The 18,704-nt window shown below is 45.8% G+C and overlaps 1 protein-coding gene across 2 annotated transcripts in view; it reads right to left on the bottom strand.

Annotated features, from left to right (window-relative positions):
* SNRNP70 (small nuclear ribonucleoprotein U1 subunit 70) overlaps positions 1-7,365 on the bottom strand; it is an 85,085-nt gene extending 77,720 nt beyond the window's left edge. Inside the window, exons 1-7 of one of the 2 annotated variants that reach the window (XM_070944390.1) lie at positions 7,288-7,365; positions 6,305-6,461; positions 6,086-6,148; positions 5,841-5,895; positions 5,596-5,660; positions 4,963-5,025; positions 1,968-2,049 (exon numbers count right to left, since the gene is read on the bottom strand). In XM_070944390.1, coding sequence (XP_070800491.1) covers positions 1,968-2,049; positions 4,963-5,025; positions 5,596-5,660; positions 5,841-5,895; positions 6,086-6,148; positions 6,305-6,451 — 475 coding nt within the window. In that variant the 5' untranslated portion in view covers positions 6,452-6,461; positions 7,288-7,365. Of the gene's footprint in view, positions 1-1,967; positions 2,050-4,962; positions 5,026-5,595; positions 5,661-5,840; positions 5,896-6,085; positions 6,149-6,304; positions 6,462-7,159 lie in introns of both variants that reach the window. The other variant, XM_070944391.1, reaches the window with a different exon arrangement.
* Positions 7,366-18,704: the final 11,339 nt, after the last annotated feature.

The following is an 18,704-nucleotide window of genomic DNA, read 5'->3' as shown; positions in this document are numbered from 1 at the left end:
CAGAGTTAAAGATTTTTGCTTTGTGTGAATAGCAGACAAAATATTCAAGCATGTTAACCCAAGTAAGCACTATAGAAATTGTGAAAATGGTGCTATTTCTTTCTATGGAATTGCATCTTTAGTGACCTCAAATGATCAGGCAAATGCCAAATTAAATGCTATTGTCACATATTTTATGTGCTTTGGAATAATTAGCAACATTTTAATTGTAGTCCTTGTTTTTCCAAAGAACACTAACCCAGTCAGATAGGAACTGTTTACAAGACTATTTTGCGGACCTTACATTAGAACCTTGCCATACAGCATTTGGATTTACATAGTTTAACATAGACACAATCCAATTAGAATTTGTGTTTAAGAGGAAACATTTATTTTGGATTAGGCAATATGAAATATATCTGTTTTCTACCAGTTTCATATGCTACAGAAATATTTTAATTCCTTTGAAACATATTCTGCCTATTTCTGTTCCCAGTTTGCCTATTTAAATCCACAGATTATACAGACTATAAAATAGCACATGTGTGATTTAAGGATTCACTCAGTATTTGAGCCATTCCAGAAATGGTTAGCCTGTTGTTCCCTCCCTCTCCATTTAAATTTTGGCTGAAAAATGTAGAACTAACATTAGAACATGAGGAACTTATTTTTTACTGCTTCTACACAGCAAGAGAGTTGTACAGGTAGTCCTTGACTTAAAAACTTTTAGTGACTGTTCAAAGTTACAACAGCACAGAAAAAAGTGGCTTATGACTGTTTTTCACACTTATGATGGTTGCAGTGTCCCAGGGTCACGTGATCACCTTTTGTGACCTTCTGACTGTCAATGGGGAAGCCAGATTCACCTAACCGTTACTAACAACTGCAGTGATTCACTTAACTGTGGCAAGGAAGGTTGTAAAATGGGGCAAAACTCACTTAACTGTCTCGCTTATCAACAGAAATTTTGGGCTCAATTGTGGTCATTCGTCGAGGACTACCTTCCTTCCCTCCACCCCCAACTAAGCCATATTATCTAGCATCTGCCTTTGACCTGGCTTGTGTATAGAAGTGTGTTGGGTACTGAGGTTCTTACCAATTATACAAACCCTTATACCAACCATACAATGAGATGTTGTAAAGGGGAAGCATAAGGATCAGCTGCAAGCCAGCAGTGGCAATAGCCATCAGAAAGGTGGCTGCACTGACAATAAGAACACAGAATTAATACACCCCACTCACAACAGCCTCTCAACAACAGCATCTTTTCAAAACACAACTTCAGGTCAAAGTAACACTCGCTTCAGAAGAACTTCTTCATAGCATTCATTCTCCCTCTTTAAAAATTTAACATAAAAGAATGGGCAACAGTTCAGAGGGCAGGGGCAACTTTTCCTGGGACCCATAATGCAAGCAGTAACTCTAGCCTGCACCAAAAGTTGCTGGCATGACTAGCTGCCCACCCTTAGTTTACAGGATCCATTCCAAACATAGGAATTTAGGGGAAAAGGACAGGAACTGTTGCCTGTTACTTTAGCACACAGATTAAATTTGGGGCACCCCAGCTACGTTAATTTGATTTTCCAAAACTAGATAAGGAATGAAAGGGATGCTCTCAAGAGAAACATCTTACCTAGAATAAACTGAGAGACCCAATATAGTATATTCCAAGAATTGCAAAGTCTGCTAAGAGAAGGGGATAAAAAATGTCTGTCCTTTTAGACTACACTGTAATCTGATGATAAAGATCCTTTGAAAAACTATCTGAGCTATATTAACGGAACTTGGGTGCTCACCAAACCAAATTAGGCTCCCCCACTCTGTACTTACCTGTTGGGGGAAAACCCAAGCCCTCAAATAACTTAAGGGGCTAAAATAGTTAAGGGAGGTTTATAAAACACATGCTTTTATAATAAAAAGTTAATTCAAGATTAAATTTATTTATTAAAATACATAAAAGGTTAAAGTCATCCCATAAAAGGACTTACAGTGCATGTCACGTTCATGTTCGTATTCAATGAAGGCGTAGCCACGTGGCTTGCTGGAGTGCTTATTGTACACCATGTAGATCTAAAAAGAAATAATTAAACAGGCATACAGCCTCAGGGAAGCCCATACAACAGCAGTCTTCCTTCCTCCAACTTGAGGGTCATATTGGGCTTCACACAGCTCACTGAAAATTATACTCCAACGTAAGGGCTGTTTCATTTGTTTATACATTTACATCTTAATAATTTTGCAGGGTTTTGTAATAGCAAAGTGCTACAAAATGTTTTGTTTTTAAGGGACTGAAGATGGCAGAGGAAAATTGAGTACTTTAAATGTCTTTTTAGAAAGTTGTGTTACATTTTAAAGAATGTTTAATATATGCCGTACACTCATTTTCTTTCAGCCATGCACAAATATTAAAAACCCCACCCACCCAACCTGCAGTTTTTACATCCCTGTCTGACAATCTCCATTTGAGTTCTAAAAAATACCACTTTGAAGAACCCCATCATTTAAGAGATTACCCGTCAAATGGAAAAAAGATCAGCATCCTCTTTTTACGCTGTTCTTGTTTATTATTTGTCTGGGTAAGCATTTCCACAGGAAGATTCTGTCGAGCCGACCCCCGCTCGCCACACCGGGGGAAAGTGCAAAGCAACGAGCAAACCCAGACGCATCCTGGAACCTACGATTGCGGGCTGCATGGGGGAGGGGCATAATCAGTATACACATGGTGGAGGGGGGTATTTAATACCTGGTAGGCGGACGGTCACCCTGCGGCCGCGCTAGGGGTGGTTACATTCAAATGGCCGGGTGAAGGAAAGGTCTGCGCAGATGCGAGGCTGTAAACCCGGAAATAGAGGGGATTGGATAGTTGCTGACACGCCGCTATTTAAACGGCGTTGGGTGAGATAGATCCCAACGCCGACTTTGTGTTATCGTCATTTGAACTCAGCATTTGTCAGCAGCAAACCTGGTGAACGAATAAACCGGAATCCTGTTTGAAGCCAAACTTTTGCAGCGTGGTTTGTGAAGTGCCCAGGTTTTGCGAGCGGTCTGAGAGATTCCTTATATCAGGGATGGCTAACCTTTTCAGTAGAGTGCTGAAAGCGTGCGTGCGTGCAAAAGCGTGCGTGCGCACACACCCATAACGCAATAAACATGTGACCCCCACGCACCCTGCCCCGCGCATGCGACCCCGTGTGCACCCCACCCCCGCACATGCACATGACCTCCCACATGCACGCCGCCCCCTGTGCATGCGCAGCAGACCCAAAAACCAGCTGTTCGATGGAAGGTGCGTGCACATGCGCGGCGGAGCCGAGCTGGGGCGACGGCTCGTGTGCCCACAGAGAGGGCTCTGCATGCCACCTGTGGCACGCGTGCCATAGGTTCGCCATCACGGCCTTATACGATTGTCTCCCTTCCCTGAAATTTATTTATATTGTTTAATCAGTCACTATGATTGCAACTCTAAAACTTCAGCTGTTATTGCCTTTACAAATTTTAGATTTTTGAGAGAAGGACCCCAAAACTACACTGTATCATCTTATTTTACATCTCTTCTGAAATTTCTTAAGTATATTTTTACATGAAAAGAAAACTACCATGGGAAAACACAAATTCCTTCCCTTAGAGAGCAAAAGCAGGAATGTTAAATAGTAAACAGGAATATGATCTCAACCTAGACTATGAAGAATACAAAAAGGTGCTCAGAAAATTGGACAACTCCCCTTCCATTGCGAAAATATGTGTTTTCTGGAGGAATGATCTAAAGTAGTGGTTCTCAACCTTTTCTTCACCATGGACCCCTTTTAAATACCTTTTGTGGCTAAAGACCATGGCTATGGACCAACAAGATTTAACTTAAAATTTAAATAACATTTAAATCATAACATTCCTTCAAGCCTTTGCTTGAAGAGCCTTTGCACCCTATGACCCTGGTGGCGAACCTGTGGCATGCAGAGCCCTCTCTGTGGGCACGCGCGCCGTCGCCCCAGCCCAGGTCCATCATGTTTGCAGAACAACAACAACAAAAAAAATGCGCAAAACAGCATTCCGCCTTTGTGGCAGTGCATTTGCTGTTGCTGCCTCCATGGCCTGCCCCTTGCGCAGCAGTGAAATTTAGCACGCTTCACAATGGGGGAGACCGGGTCCCCTCCTCCTCCTGGAGCCCAGTATTACGCGGAGCCACAATGCGACCCTGCGTCGTCTTGGCTCGTTCCGGCCTCCCAGATGTCAGTTGCTTTTCCTGCAGAGCTGCCTGTGTTGGGATGCCCCGCCTCCCCAACCGAAGGTCAGCTCGCCTTCGGCACGCTGCTCCTGGGCTCATTGGCCTGTGGAAGTCGATTCCCACCACCCAGCACCAGTTCAGGGGTTCCTTCCCACCACCCCCAGGGAGAGAGAAACAGAGAGGCACAGAGAGAGAGAGGGAGGGAAAGAGAGAGAGGCAGGGAAAGAGAGAAAGAGAGGGGGGAGGGAGGGAGGGAGGGAAAGAGGGAGAGGCAGAGAGAGATAGACGGAGGGGAAGAGCGGGAGAGAGAGAGAGAGAAGGAGGGAGGGAAAGAGAGAAAGAAAGAGGCAGAGAGGGGGGAGGAAAAGGGGAGAGAAAGAGAGAGACGGAGGGAAAGAGGTGAGAGAAAGAGAGAGGGAGGGAAAGAGAAATGATATTACAAAAGTTTTTCTTTTTTATTGTTGCTAAACGTAGTATTTCAAAAGCAGAAAAAAAATGAAGAGGCATAAAAGTGCATTTATCACATTTTCCTTAGAACAATTAGCTGAACTCTGTGTTGTTTATCATTATTTTAGGTAATAAAACCTCATTATTCAGGTTAAATTGCCGTGTTGGCACTTTGCAATAAATAAGTGGGTTTTGGGTTGCAGTTTGGGCACTTGGTCTCTAAAAGGTTCGCCATCACTGCCCTATGACATTGCAGCCCCCCAGGGGTCCATGGACCACAGGTTGAGAGCCACTGATCTAAGCTAATCACTCACTCTTTTGATGGGTCCATAGACTTCAAACTCCCTCCTCAGCTTGGACTCTGTTGTATCATAGTTCTGGAAAGTAAGTAGGAAGAACAGAGATAAAACTAATGGAAAACCAAAGACACATCTCTCTATGATTATTAAAGAAGCTAGCTGATTCATCTGGCACCTCAAAAGCTCTTGTAAACAATAAACTGGATGTAGGGCAAACCTCAGCATGTACATTCTCTACTAAGTAGAATGAAGGAAGCTCCTCTTCTCAGAAATTATGCTTCCCCAATCACTGCCACCAAAGCTGACAAATCTGGGGTTGGAATTGGGGAAGTATGACAATGAAAATTCTCAGACATCTAGGTAGAGTTGTTTGGAAGTTGAGTCATGGCAACTGGACTTTTCCTTAGTAAGATTACACCTATCCTGTCCTTGAGCAATCCCAGTTGCACTGGTTTCCATATAGTGAAAAAACAACCATCCTTTCCCCATTTCCCAGCAGGTGATCAACAAGACTGCAAGGTACCGGGAGTAGTGATGTCTAGAGCACAACAGGTCACCAAGAGCACAATCAAGGGCTGCATGGGGCCAGCAAATTGTTTACATGCATTTTAATCTAACCACTGATAGAAGGGAAAGGAAAAAACTTACAACTCTGGCCACAAAAAGTGTCTTGAAGGCATCTCCTTGAGCATTGGGATCATTATGTGGATCCCCTAAATGAAAAAATAATGAATCAGATTAGAGGAGAAATGAGAAAAAATATACTTCTACTTCCCTACTTTTTTTTACAAGTGCCAGGCCTCATCTTTAATTAATTGGGCTTCTATTAATTTTAAGTTAATGATAAAGAAGTATCCATTCCTTTACACAGCTTTCTACTGTGTCTCACTTACACATCTTCAATTCACTTTCAACCTCTTGCTGTCGGCGTTCAATCTTCTCTCGCCTCTGCAATGAAAGGGACCAAGAAAACATAAGAAATGCTTATCTTGTTTTTCAGTACATCCCCACGAAGAACAACTGTTTGAATGTTACAAGGGCCACCACTTCAACATCCTTCTACTTAATTATTTCTATTTTAGGACCTTGGAAGAGAGCAAATACTGATATAATTCACATATAAGTGTGCTATACATACCTTCCGTTCCATCCGTTCCTCCCGTGTCTCTGCACGAGTAGGTGGGGGAGCATCACGTGGGTCCTGAAAGAGAAACTGTTTTGTAATAACTCTGAATATTAAATTAAGACAAAAATGTTGAGAAAGTAATTGCTACAACACCCATTCTGATTCTACAAGCATTAGCGAATAGCCCAGTAACAAGTGAAAGATAGTTAAGACCAATACTACTAGACCTACCTCAAACTCACAGATGTAGGGAGCAATACCACTGTAAGGCTGATTATGATGTTTCTCATGGGGCAATTTTTCCAAAGGAGGCAGATAGGGTATAGGATCACGGGGTGCAAATAGTGCCAACAAATTTGGGGGCAGGAACTGTGTCATCTTGAAACACCTGTCATGTAAGGGGGGGGGATTCAGTATGTTTGAAAAAAGAACAGCAGTGACTAATCCACGTGATTAGCATGGAAACCAAAAAACAGATTTTTAAGCCAAACATATGAACACATGACATCTCTCTGCAACAGGGTAAAAACAGTAGACTAGGTTGACAGATTTTGTGGGATATCTCCAGTTTGAACCTTGTTGCTACTCACACAAAAGACAGTAACCTGAAAGTTCTATTTTTCCAAATGCAAGTGGAAAATTGTTTTTCTTAAGTGCTTTATCATATATAAACTATTCGAGATGAAAGAGGCCCCAGCAAATCAGACCGTCTATAGTGCTATTTGGACAGCTTTTAAAAAGTGGCATTCCCTGCTACAATCTGAATTTGTACAAGCCACTGTACCACCTCAGCATTCAAGCCCTGGTTTCACATGGGCTAACTCTTCACTAAACACTCCTTTCTCGCACGCGACCTGGACCTCCATGATATGTTTCAAAAAGTTAACGCGCACGAGGTGTTTGGAACTGTGCCCGTTGCAGCTGTTATCCCAGCAGCCCCTTGGACCTCTCTCACTTGCTCTAGTTTGCGCGAGCGAAGGCCTCTTCCCCCTCTCTCAATCTCAAACTCGCCCACGCCCTCTTCTGTAGCAGAGATCTTGCGCAAAATCACTGCCCTCGGATCACTCGCTACCGGAAACAACCCACCCCCGGCCTTTTTATTCCCAAGTAGCGCCTCTTCTCTATTCCGCACGAATGAGCCAGAAAACGGCCTTCTCCCGCTTCTCACGAAACAACGCCCCACACGCCCCTCGCGGACGCATTCTGGGTCTCACTAGCCGTCGTGACCGTCCGTGATCTACGTTCGGTGTTCCGCGCCTCCCGCCGCCTCAGACTGGGCCTATTGGGCGCGCACTCTGCGCATGCTTGGATAGGTGTCTCATCACCACGCTTGGATCCTTACGCGTCGGTTCTTGATTCGTTGTCGTCTGCTGATCAATCCGCGCAAGGTTGGGTTTTTTTTTTTTTTAGTTGGAAGGGCGTTTGGAAAGAAAATATTCTGTCTCAATACACTATCTTCGTCTATAGATATAAATTTGTATGCTAGTCAGTGGTGATAAAGGATTGATCCGAGCATTGAGCACAGATTCAGTGCTGGCAACGGGAAATCCTGTGCAACTTTCCAAGGGTTTGAAAGTCTGTAGAGATTCTCAGTCATCCAGGTCATGGTTGTCCCAAACTTTTTTTCTTTCTTTTCTTTCTTTCTTAGAAAAAATAAAAAATAAACAAAGTCCAGTTGCCTCCTGAAAAAGCACCTTTGGGAAAACCATGACCTGGATGACTGAGAATCTCTACAGACTTTTAGCTATACAATTTGGGATGAACACCCTGTGAACGGTGTGAGAGTAGGAATGGATTTCCAGAGGAAAAAAATTGCAGACTACAGGAACCAGGAGCACTACTCAGGTGACCCTGAGGACACAGATAAACCGCCAAGTACTTCAACAACCCTCTAAAACAAGGCGTTTTGTTCTCAAATGATCTAAGTGCCAGAACTCACTGTAACAGCATTGCTAAAAAAGCAGTAAGAGTTGTTAATCTAATCTTGCTGTTAGCGTTCCAGAAAGCCCCACTCCAATTAAAAACTCCGAGGCAAGCATTTCTCAAAGTTCCCTTTATTTGAGTAGGTATACTGGCACATCTGGGAAAACCCAAATCTGAGAGTTCCGGGTTTTCCCCCAGTAAATCAAAACCCCAAATCCAGCCCCTGCACCCATCAGTCTGTCACATGGCCCAATCATCATCCATCCCAACTTGAGCCATCCCTGCAACCACTCCTAGATGCATAAACACCATCACCTTGACCAAAGGGAAGAATGCTATTATGTCTAACTACAAATCACTCTCCTAAATCCCCCCTCCTACTTTCCCAAGCGCAAGGAGTTGGCAGTGTGGAAGCTTCTGGTGCTAATATGGCTTCCAAAGCTGACGCGTTCCCCCCCCCCATGGAAAAACCATGCTCTGGAAAATAAAATGGACAAAACACAAAAGAAGAGGGTTAACACGTTATTCATAAAACCACTTAACCCCCTCTCCCCCCTCCCGGAGGACCCTCTGCCTTATCAGGGAATTTATCGTGAAATTGTTTCACTAGTCTTATCAGCTTTCAGATCCCAACTTTTGACCCACATAGCTTCTGACAAAGGGTACCCTTTCCAGTGTACTAAATATTGTAACCGACCCCATTGCAATCTAGAGTCAAGAATCTTCTTGACTTCGTAATGGGTTTCACCTTGTACTATCAAAGGAGGAGGGGAGCAGCTGGTAAGGGTCTCAAGGTAGAGCCCACTGCTGGTTTTAAAAGGCTGCTGTGAAACACGGGATGGATTTTTCCCAGGATTCGAGGGAGGTTAAGCTGGACTGTTACAGGGTTAATCACCTTCACTATAGGGAAGGGACCGATGAATTTCGATCCAAATTTCTTGCTAGGTAGCCTCAATCTTAGGTACTTAGTTGACAAATACACCTTATCTCCTATTCAAAAAGGCGACTGGAGAGACCTGTGTTTGTCTGCCTGGGTTTTATATTTCTCAGCTGCTTCTGCTAGAGCTTTCTTAGTATTCTCCCAACCCTTTTGCAAGGAGGTCATCCATTCTGTTAGGGACATGGAAGTGGGTGGTTCAGGCATAGGCACAAAATCCATGCCAGTAGTTATTTGAAAAGGAGTCAACCCTGTACTACTGTGTACTGCATTATTATAAACCACTTCTGTGAACGGTAATAACTCCGCCCAGTTTTCTTGTTGATAATTTACATAACATCTAATGTATTGTTCCACCATGGTGTTCACTTTTTCTGCGGACCCGTTAGTAGATGGATGGAATGCTGAACTAAGCCCCTGTGATGACCCAATGGACCTCAGGAACTCCTTCCAGAACTTAGCAGTAAATTGGACTCCTCAATCTGATATTATTCTCCGAGGGACCCCATGTAGCCTGTAGATGTGCTTCATGAAAAGTTTTGCCAGCTTTTTGGCAGAGGGTAGTCCGTTACAGGCAGTGAAGTGTGCTTGTTTGGAGAACAAATCAATGAGTCCAAATCATGTTGTTTCATCCGCTCTCTGGCAGTTCGACGATGAAGTCCATGACAATCTCCTCCCATGGTTGCGTAGGTTCTGCCACTTGCTGGAGAAGACCAGGGGGCTTCCCCGGTCGGGATTTCATGGTGGCACAGGTAGCACAGCTTCTAATATAGTCCTCTATGTCGGTTTTCATCCTTGGCCACCAGAACTGCCTTCTAACCAAATGGAGGGTTTTTAAGAACCCAAAGTGGCCCCCTAGTCGAGAGTCGTGGCTATGTTTTAGCACTAGCAGTCTCATGCAGCGGGGCACATAAATCTTATTCTCTTTCCAAGCCAGTCCCTCCTGCAACATTAAGTCCGGTTGGTTTTCTTTGAACCAGGCATCGTCTGATAGCGCAGCTTTTAACTCTGCCATCAACTTGTCTTCAGGGAGGTCGGAATGGAGTCTGGTTTGTGCCCTAGTGCATGCTTGGGCAGCTGGCTGAGCTTCAGAGATCATGGCATGTACTATCTCTTCTCGTCAGCTGTCAAATTGGGGTTTCCTGGACAAAGCATTGGCCAGTAGGTTCCCCCCCCCCCCCCGGGATGTATTTTAGCTTGAAGTTAAAGCATATAAAATACTGAGCCCGGCGAACTTGCTTGGGGGAAAGCTTCCAAGGGGTCTTTAGCGCCTCGAGGTTTTTATGATCAGTCCATACCTCAAAAGGCTCCTTAGCCCCCTCTAGGAAATGTCTCCAGGATAAGAAAGCCCATCAAACCGCAAAAGCTTCCTTCTCCCAAACTGCCCACCTGTGTTCAATGTCCATTAGCTTTTTGGACACATATGCACAAGGCATTAATTCGTTGTGAGCGTTCCTCTGCAGTAGGACAGCTGCGAGCGCTGCGTCACTGGCATCAGCTTGGACTATGAAGGGCTTGTCTGGGTCAGGGTGTTGGAGGATCGTCTCCGCCACAAACCACCGTTTTAATTGTTTAAAGGATTTTTGACAGTCCATTGTCCAAGCTAGCGGCTGGCTAGGTTTTGGCTTGGTCGGAGATGGACCGGTTTTTAGTAATTCTGTCAAAGGGAACGCAACCTTGACAAAGGAAGGGATGAATTGTCTGTAAAAATTTGCAAACCCCAGGAAGCTTTGAAGTTGCTTACATTTTCGTGGGGGTTGCCAGTCTAGCACAGCCTTCACCTTTCTCGGGTCCATTTCGATTCTTTGATTGGACACCTGGTAACCCAGTTAGTCCAAGGGCTCCTTATGGAACTCACATTTTGACAGCTTCGCATAAAGTTTGGCTGCTAGGAGTTTTTTCAGTACCCGTCTGACTAGTTTGATGTGTTCTTCCATGTTCTTGCTGAATATAAGGATGTCATCAAGGTAAACACATCAAACTATCATTTAGCCCAGATTTAAGGATTGCGGTATAAGACCCAGCGGTCAGCTGAGCCTGAAAACCCCCCTAAATGGACCTAGACCTGGGAAGAGCATGGAAGAATTTGCCCGGAGAAGACGGGTAGGACTATAGAGGGTGAATTGGCCCGGAAAAACGATAGGGGTGGGGAGCGATAGAGGGGGATTGACGAATTGCCATCTAGTCTCCCCCTTGGATTCGCTCCCATCCTTATGAAATAGGCCTCCCCCCATCCCTGCCCGGACTCTCTATCAGGTCGGCCCACCTTTCCATCTTTATTGATTATGGGATTTTTCTATCACCCTCCTGGATTTATTTATTATGTTTGATCTCTAGCTCCTTTTGCTGCTGGCTGTTTTACTCCTACCTCCCAAATCCCGCCTTTTGGCCTTGGCCGGGGGAAGGGAGATTGCTGGTTGGAAGGAGAAGCTGAGAGTCCAGGACAATGACTGTGGTTCCATCTACAGGGAAAGAATGTTGGCCTATGTTATCTTGCCGCTGTGAGAGAACGGCTGTGGCCACCCACCTGTACTGCTACTTGCCCTGGACGCCCCATAACTGTGAGAGAGTGACGGGGCCCCAGCTTTTCCATGTCCAACTGTATTGTTTATCTCTCACCTCTATGACTATCATTAACACCCAGAGTTCCATTTTTATTTCCTTTCCCACCATACCTGAATGACTTATACCTCGGCAGATCTGCTTGCGCTGCGAGATGCCCCCCTCTCACGGCGATGGCCTTCCACCCTATCGAAGGCCTACCTTAAGGACGGGCTTTGGAGTCCCGAGAGGTGGCATGTTTTAAAGCGGGGATTGAGGGGTTTTTTAATTAGGGTTTTTAATGATTTTTTAAGGGGAACCGGGAGGAAGACCAATGGGGTTGAGGGGGGTAACCCACTAAGGTCGGAGCCGAGCCCGGCACAGGGGAATGGTTTGGAGGGTGCAGGTCGAGGGATTGGGGAAGGGTTGGCAGGCTATCCGAAGGAGGAATTTACCATCAGCATGGGAATGCGAGGGGCAGACATGGCGGGAGTAGGGGGCCACATCATGTGCTGGGGGCGCGCACTCGCTGTTTGAGAGCAATTGCGTGCCCTGGTCCCCAAGACTCCACTCAGATACTAGGTGGCTTAGATAGTCAGGACCTGGGCCTTCGGCTGATGTTATGCAATGCCAGGTCCGTGGTTAATAAGGCCCCCCTCATCCATGATCTTATACAGGAGGGGGGAGCGGACCTGGCAGCTATTACTGAGACTTGGTTGGGCCCGGAGGGAGGGGTCCCCCTGGTTGAGATGTGCCCACCGGGCTTCAGAGCGCTCCATCAGCCGAAGGCCCAGGGGAGGGGCGGGGGGTGGCGGTTATTATTAAAGAAGGTCTTGGTCCGAGGGAGACCACTGTACCACAGATTGCCGGATGTGAAACCCTCTTTGTGAGATGGGGTCATGGGGCTCAGATGGGCCTGTTGCTCACGTACCTGGCTCCCTGCCGCGTGGCAACGGCCCTGCCCGAGCTACTCGACGTGATAGCCACGGTGGCAGTTGATACACCCAGGCTTATGGTCATGGTTGATTTCAACCTGCCATCCGCTGGTGAGACGTCTGAGATGGCCCAGGAGTTCATGGCTTCCATGACGGCCATGGACCTGACCCAGTTAGTTCATGGCCCCACCCACAGGAGGAGTCACACTCTGGACTTGATTTTTGTCTCTGGCCAGTGGTTGAGTGGCCTTGTTATAGGGGATATAGACATGGAACCCTTGTCATGGTCTGACCACTCACTCCTTCGCCTAGATCTTCGAACCGCTACACCCCGCCGCAGGGAGGTGGAGCCTACAAGATGGGTCCACCCCAGGCGCCTGATGGATTCTGATAGATTCCAGATGGAGCTTGGGCCATTTCCTGAGGTTCTAGCACATGACTCGGTCAGGGACCTGGTGGCGGCCTGGGATCGGGCCGCTAGCGGAGCCTTAGAGCGAGTCGTGCCTTTGCGGCCTCTGACCCGGTGTTGATCCCTCGCGGCTCCTTGGTTCACTGAGGAGCTGAGGGAGATGAAGCGCCGGAAAAGACGCCTGGAGAGCGGTTGGAGGGCCAGTCTCACCGAATCTGATCGAACACTGGTAAGGTCGCATATTAAGACCTACCTACTGACGATAAAAGCGGCAAAGTCTAATTACTTTTCCGCTCTTATTGCGTCATCAGAGAATCATCCGGCAGCCCTGTTCAGAGTGACCCGCTCCCTGCTTCAACCAGGAGTGCGGGAGGACCCCTTGGAGGGCAGGGCTGAGGATTTCGGACGATATCTGTATGACAAAATCGCTCAGATCCGGCGGGATTTGGACTCTGACTGGGTAGATCCGGGCAGGATGACGAGGAATAGTCTTGAGAATGTTATCTGGGAAGAGTTTGACTCTGTGACTCCGGATGACGTGGACAGGATTTTGGGGAGACTTAATGCGACCACATGTTTACTGGACCCGTGTCCCTCCTGGTTAGTACTGGCTTCCCGGGAGGTCACACGAGGCTGGCTCCAGGGAATTATCAACGCTTCGTTGAGTGAGGGTCACTTCCCCGCTGCCTTGAAAGAGGCGGTGGTGAGGCCTCTCCTCAAGAAGCCCTCCCTGGACCCGGCAGTATTGGCTAACTACCGTCCTGTCTCCAACCTTCGCTTCGTGGCGAAGGTTGTTGAGAGTGTGGTCGCACGACAGTTTCCTGGAGGAAACGTCCTATCTAGATCCGTTCCAGTCGGGTTTCAGGCCTGGGCACAGCACGGAAACGGCATTGGTCGCATTGGTTGATGATCTCTGGAGGGCTCGGGACAGGGGTTGCTCCTCTGTTCTGGTCCTATTAGATCTCTCAGTGGCTTTTGATACCATCGACCATGGTATCATGCTGCACTGGCTGGAAGTGTTGGGGATGGGGGGCACTGTGTTACGGTGGTTCTCCTCCTTTCTCTCAGACCGGTCGCAGTTTGTGTTGACGGGGGCAGAGGTCGACCTCGAGGTCTCTCATCTGTGGAGTGCCGCAAGGGTCGGTCCTCTCACCCCTTCTGTTCAACATTTATGTGAAGCCGCTGGGCGAGATCATCCGTGGCTTTGGGGTGAGATACCACCAGTACGCTGATGACACCCAGCTGTACATCTCCACCCCAGGCCACCCCAGCGATGCCCTTGAAGTGATGGCCCAGTGCTGGGAGGCTGTATGGATCTGGATGGGGAGGAACAGGCTCAGGCTCAACCCTTCCAAGACCGAGTGGCTGTGGTTCCCGGCATCCCGATATAGTCAGCTGACTCCATCGCTGACTATCGGGGGCGAGTCTTTGGCCCCCATGGAGAGGGCGCGTAATCTGGGTGTCCTCCTGGATACGCAGCTGTCCTTGGAGGAACATCTGACGGCTGTTGCCAGGGGGACCTTTTGTCAGGTTCGCCTGATTCGCCAGTTGTGCCCCTTTCTTGATCGGGATTCCGTGTGCACAGTCACTCATGCCCTCGTCACCTCTCGCCTGGACTATTGCAACGCTCTCTACATGGGGCTCCCCTTGAGGAGCACCCGGAGGCTTCAACTGGTCCAGAATGCGGCCCGCGCGGGTAATTACGGGAGCTGCATGGCGCTCCCACATAACACCGCTCCTGCGCGAGCTGCACTGGCTCCCAGTGGTCTTCCGAGTGCGCTTCAAGGTGTTGGTTACCACCTTTAAAGCGCTCCATGGCATAGGACCTAGTTATCTTCGAGACCGCCTTCTGCCACCGACGACCTCCCATCGACCCGTGCACTCCCACAGAGAGGGCCTCCTCGGGGTGCCATCAGCCAAGCAATGCAGGCTGGTGACCCCCAGGGGGAGGGCCTTCTCTGTGGGGGCTCCCACCCTCTGGAATCAACTGCCCCCAGAGATAAGGAGAATCCAAGACCTCCGTGCCTTCCGCCATGCCCTTAAAAATTTCCTTTTTCAACAAGCCGGGCTGGCCTAACAAATCCTTTTAAATGATTTTAAATTTGTTTGTCTTTTTAAATTTTGGGCCAAATTGAGATATTTCCTTTTAATCTGTTCTTAATTTATGTATTATGTATTTATGTGTTTTTACTTGGCTGTACACCGCCCTGAGTCCCTAGGGAGAAGGGCGGTATATAAATTTGAAGTAAAATAAAATAAAAAATAAATAAACTAGGACTCCTTTATACAGGTTCTCATGCAGCACCTCATTGATCAGCTGCATGAACACTGCAGGGGCCCCTTGAAGCCCAAAAGGCATGACTCGGAATTGGAAGCTGCCCAGTGGGCACTTAAACGCTGTTTTCCATTCGTCCCCCTCCTTTATGCAGACTCAGTAGTAGGCATCTAGCTTGGTGAAGATTTTGCCTTTTGCTAAGTGGTTCAGCAAGTCTTTCATTAGGGGTAGGGGGTAGGTGTTTTGTATGCAAACAGCGTTGATGTTTTGAAAGTCAACACATAATCTCAGGCCCCCCCATCTTTCTTCTCTTTAAACAAGACTGGGGCTGCCACTTTAGAATTTGCAGTCTCAATGAATCCTCTGGCTAAGTTGGTATCAATGTACTTCCTCAACTCAGTCATTTCTGCAGGAGTCATGGAGTACATTCTGGATTTTGGTGACTTGGGCCCAGGTTCTAATTCAATGGCACAGTTAGTGGCTTGATGAGGGGGAAGGATATTACATTCCTCCTCACTAAATGCCTCAGCCAGGTCTTTATATTCCTTGGGAATCTGGGGCTCACCTGGAGGGCAGTCTGAAGCGGCTGTTGCGGCTTCTAGCATTTGGCTTCTCTAGTTTGGCAGTCTCTTGGGAGGAGGGACGGGGGGCAGTGGGCCAACTCCAATTATGATTTTCCGGTATCCATCCTCCCATTTAATGGTGGGGGCCCATTTGTCAAACCAAGCAAGGCCCAATATGACAGATTCTGACATCTTTGGTGCTACTATAAATCGTATAAGTTCACGATGTCACTTCCGGTTGGCGAGCTGCAGCGACATGGTGCTGAGTGAGTGATCGCCACTCCTCAACACCGTTTGTCACCGCGTTTTGGGGATCCCTTCGGGGGCGCGGGTCCTGGAGAGCCCCGCGGACAATAGAGAGAGCCAGGTGAGCGAGAAAGTGGAGCGCAAACACTTCTCGCAAAACCGGGCAGCTCTGTCAAACTGACACGTGTGAAGTCAGCCTTTCAATGGCTGACCTGAAGCTGTGGTAGCCGACAACTAGACGGAAAGCAAGTAAGATCGGAGGCTGCAGTGCTGTGATTGAAACGTGTCCTCCCTGCATATGTGAGATCGAACATCAGGAAGGGATCGGCGGAGTCGGGCGAGAAGGGCTTAAATGGAAAAGAGCGGCGACGGAGATTGGAGAATAGATTGAACGACCACGGAGCTCGACAAGCCGGCGCAGAGAACAAGAAACTGAGGACGCTAAATTGCCTGTGCAAGAAGAGGATCGGTGGGCATAGGGAGCAAGGAAACTAAAAGAATCCAGAAGAACTCTTTTTCCCATTTGCTGGTGATAGCAGAAAGGTGAACTAAGTCGGAGATTGGACCTTATCCGATTGTGCCAGAGAACAGGAAGTGTAGCCATTGAAGAAGCCTGACAGAGCAAACTGAAAAGGACAGGCATAGAGACAATCTAGCTTCGAGGCTTACCATAGAGTTTTGACAGTGGCAAAGTAAACGTGGGAAGAAGAAAGGATCGGAGGAGACCGGTGGCTGAGTGAGAAAGAATATCACCCTTTTGGAAAAACATTGCTTGTCCCCAACTGAAATTTGGATATCTTCCCCCCCTTTTTTTCCCTTTTCTTCTGAAAATTCTTCTTATAACATTTTGATCCTCTGCATAATAATACTGTTATTAATAAGAATTGTAAATCTCTATATTAATTAAGTTCTGACCCTTGCTTATATATAAGATATATTTTTATAGAGTTTATTAGATTTATACCTATTTAATTAACTATTTAATCGTATTTAACTATATTTATCTACATCTATCCGTACTGATACTATTCTCATATACTGACTTATTGACATATTGTTATATTAGAATTACAATATCTACATATATTAATTTATTGGTAAACAGCTATATAGGAATTTGAACTAAAAACCATCTTTAAGTAGCAATTTAGACATAGGAATTTTAGTTATAGATTATAGATTTACCCAGGAGTTATTGTGTTATTGTGATTTAAATTATTAGGACTTGAATTAATTATTAACAAGTAGAAATAAATTCTTATTAATTAATTACTATCTATTACATCAATTAACTATAAACTAATTACAAACCATAAATCAATTTTTGTTATTTATTTAAGATATTGATTGGAAGTGATATAGATTGTTAAATTGATATTGATTGATAAATTTATTTAAGATATTGATTGGAAGTGATATAGATTGATAAATTGACTTTGATTGATAAAAAATTTTTCTCCATATTCTGAAGAAGTATAAAAAGAGGTGATAGCCAGTGTATGAAAATTTGGAGAAATATCGAGAAAATAATTAGAGAACAAAAAATAATCCTGAAAGAAATGACGAGCATGTCATCAACGATCCTGAAAACAGGAAAAAAGACCCCCTCAAATCCCACTATATCCATGACCTCCCCGGCTACCCAAAAGTCAACGGAAGGACTATCAAAAATGGACAAGGCCATAGCAACACCAACATTACTAACAGTGCAGTCAACATTGACATTAATCCAAGAAACGATGATGGCCATGCAGGAAAAAATGTCTAATAATCACACCGAGCTAAAAACAGATATCCACCTACTGGACCAGAAGATGAACGAGATTCAAGTCTCAATCTCCAACAACGAACAAAGGATCCAGAAGGCGGAGCAAAAAATAGAACAAAATGAGAAGAAATTGGACATGGTAGACCAGACGTTGACGATGCAAAACAAGGAATTAGAAGATTCGTTAATACAATTAGAGATGGATAGGGTGTCGTTCTACCTGCGCTTCCAAAATGTGGAAGAAGATAAAGAGGAGGATCTGGGAGAGAAGATGGCGGAACTAATCGCAGAAGTACTCCAACAAGATAAACGTGAGATCATTAGAGAACTGGACGACGTCTATAGAGTCCAAACAAATTATGCGAGGAGGAATAGGCTCCCCAGAGAAGTCCACATTAGGTTCGCGAGAAAAAAAGTAAAAGACATCCTATACAGTATGGCGAGGGACGGACAAATAACATACAGAGGAAAAGAAGTGATAATATTAAAACAGATTCCAAGAAGAGTGAGGGAGGTGAGAAAGGACTACAGATTTTTGGCTGTGCAACTGAACAAAAGAAATATATTATTTAGATGGCTCCTGCCAGAGGGGATGTTAATCACCTGGCAGGGGAGAAAAATAAAAATAGACAACTTGAGCACAGCGCAAGACTTTCTTGATCAGTTAAGGGGTGCAGAAGAAGAACAAAGTAGTAAGGAGGAAATAGAGGCGACAAATTTAGAAGAGGAAGTAACCGCGGAGGAGAAGAAGACCGAAGAAGAAGCTAAGGAAAAAAAAACAAGACCAGTAAGAGCCGTAAGACTAAACAAGAACTAAGACCGGGCAAGGAAAACAGGAATGAATGATTTGAAATTAATCTCAGTAAATGTCAATGGATTAAACGATAGTAAAAAGAGGAAATTAACACTTACAAAATTAGCAAAACAAAATATGGATATAATCTGTTTACAGGAGGTCCACATAAAAAAGGATGAGGGTAAATGTTTGGAGTATAAAAAATATGGTAAACTATTTACCTCATTAGCAGAAAAAA

This window comes from Pituophis catenifer, unplaced genomic scaffold (assembly GCF_029215685.1).
Source record: "Pituophis catenifer annectens isolate HBS135680 unplaced genomic scaffold, rPitCat1.0.hap2 SCAF_5, whole genome shotgun sequence".
In the NCBI taxonomy this organism is placed as follows: domain Eukaryota; kingdom Metazoa; phylum Chordata; class Lepidosauria; order Squamata; family Colubridae; genus Pituophis; species Pituophis catenifer.
Note: the sequence above shows the minus strand (reverse complement) of the source record. Positions and strands in the feature narration are given on the sequence as shown.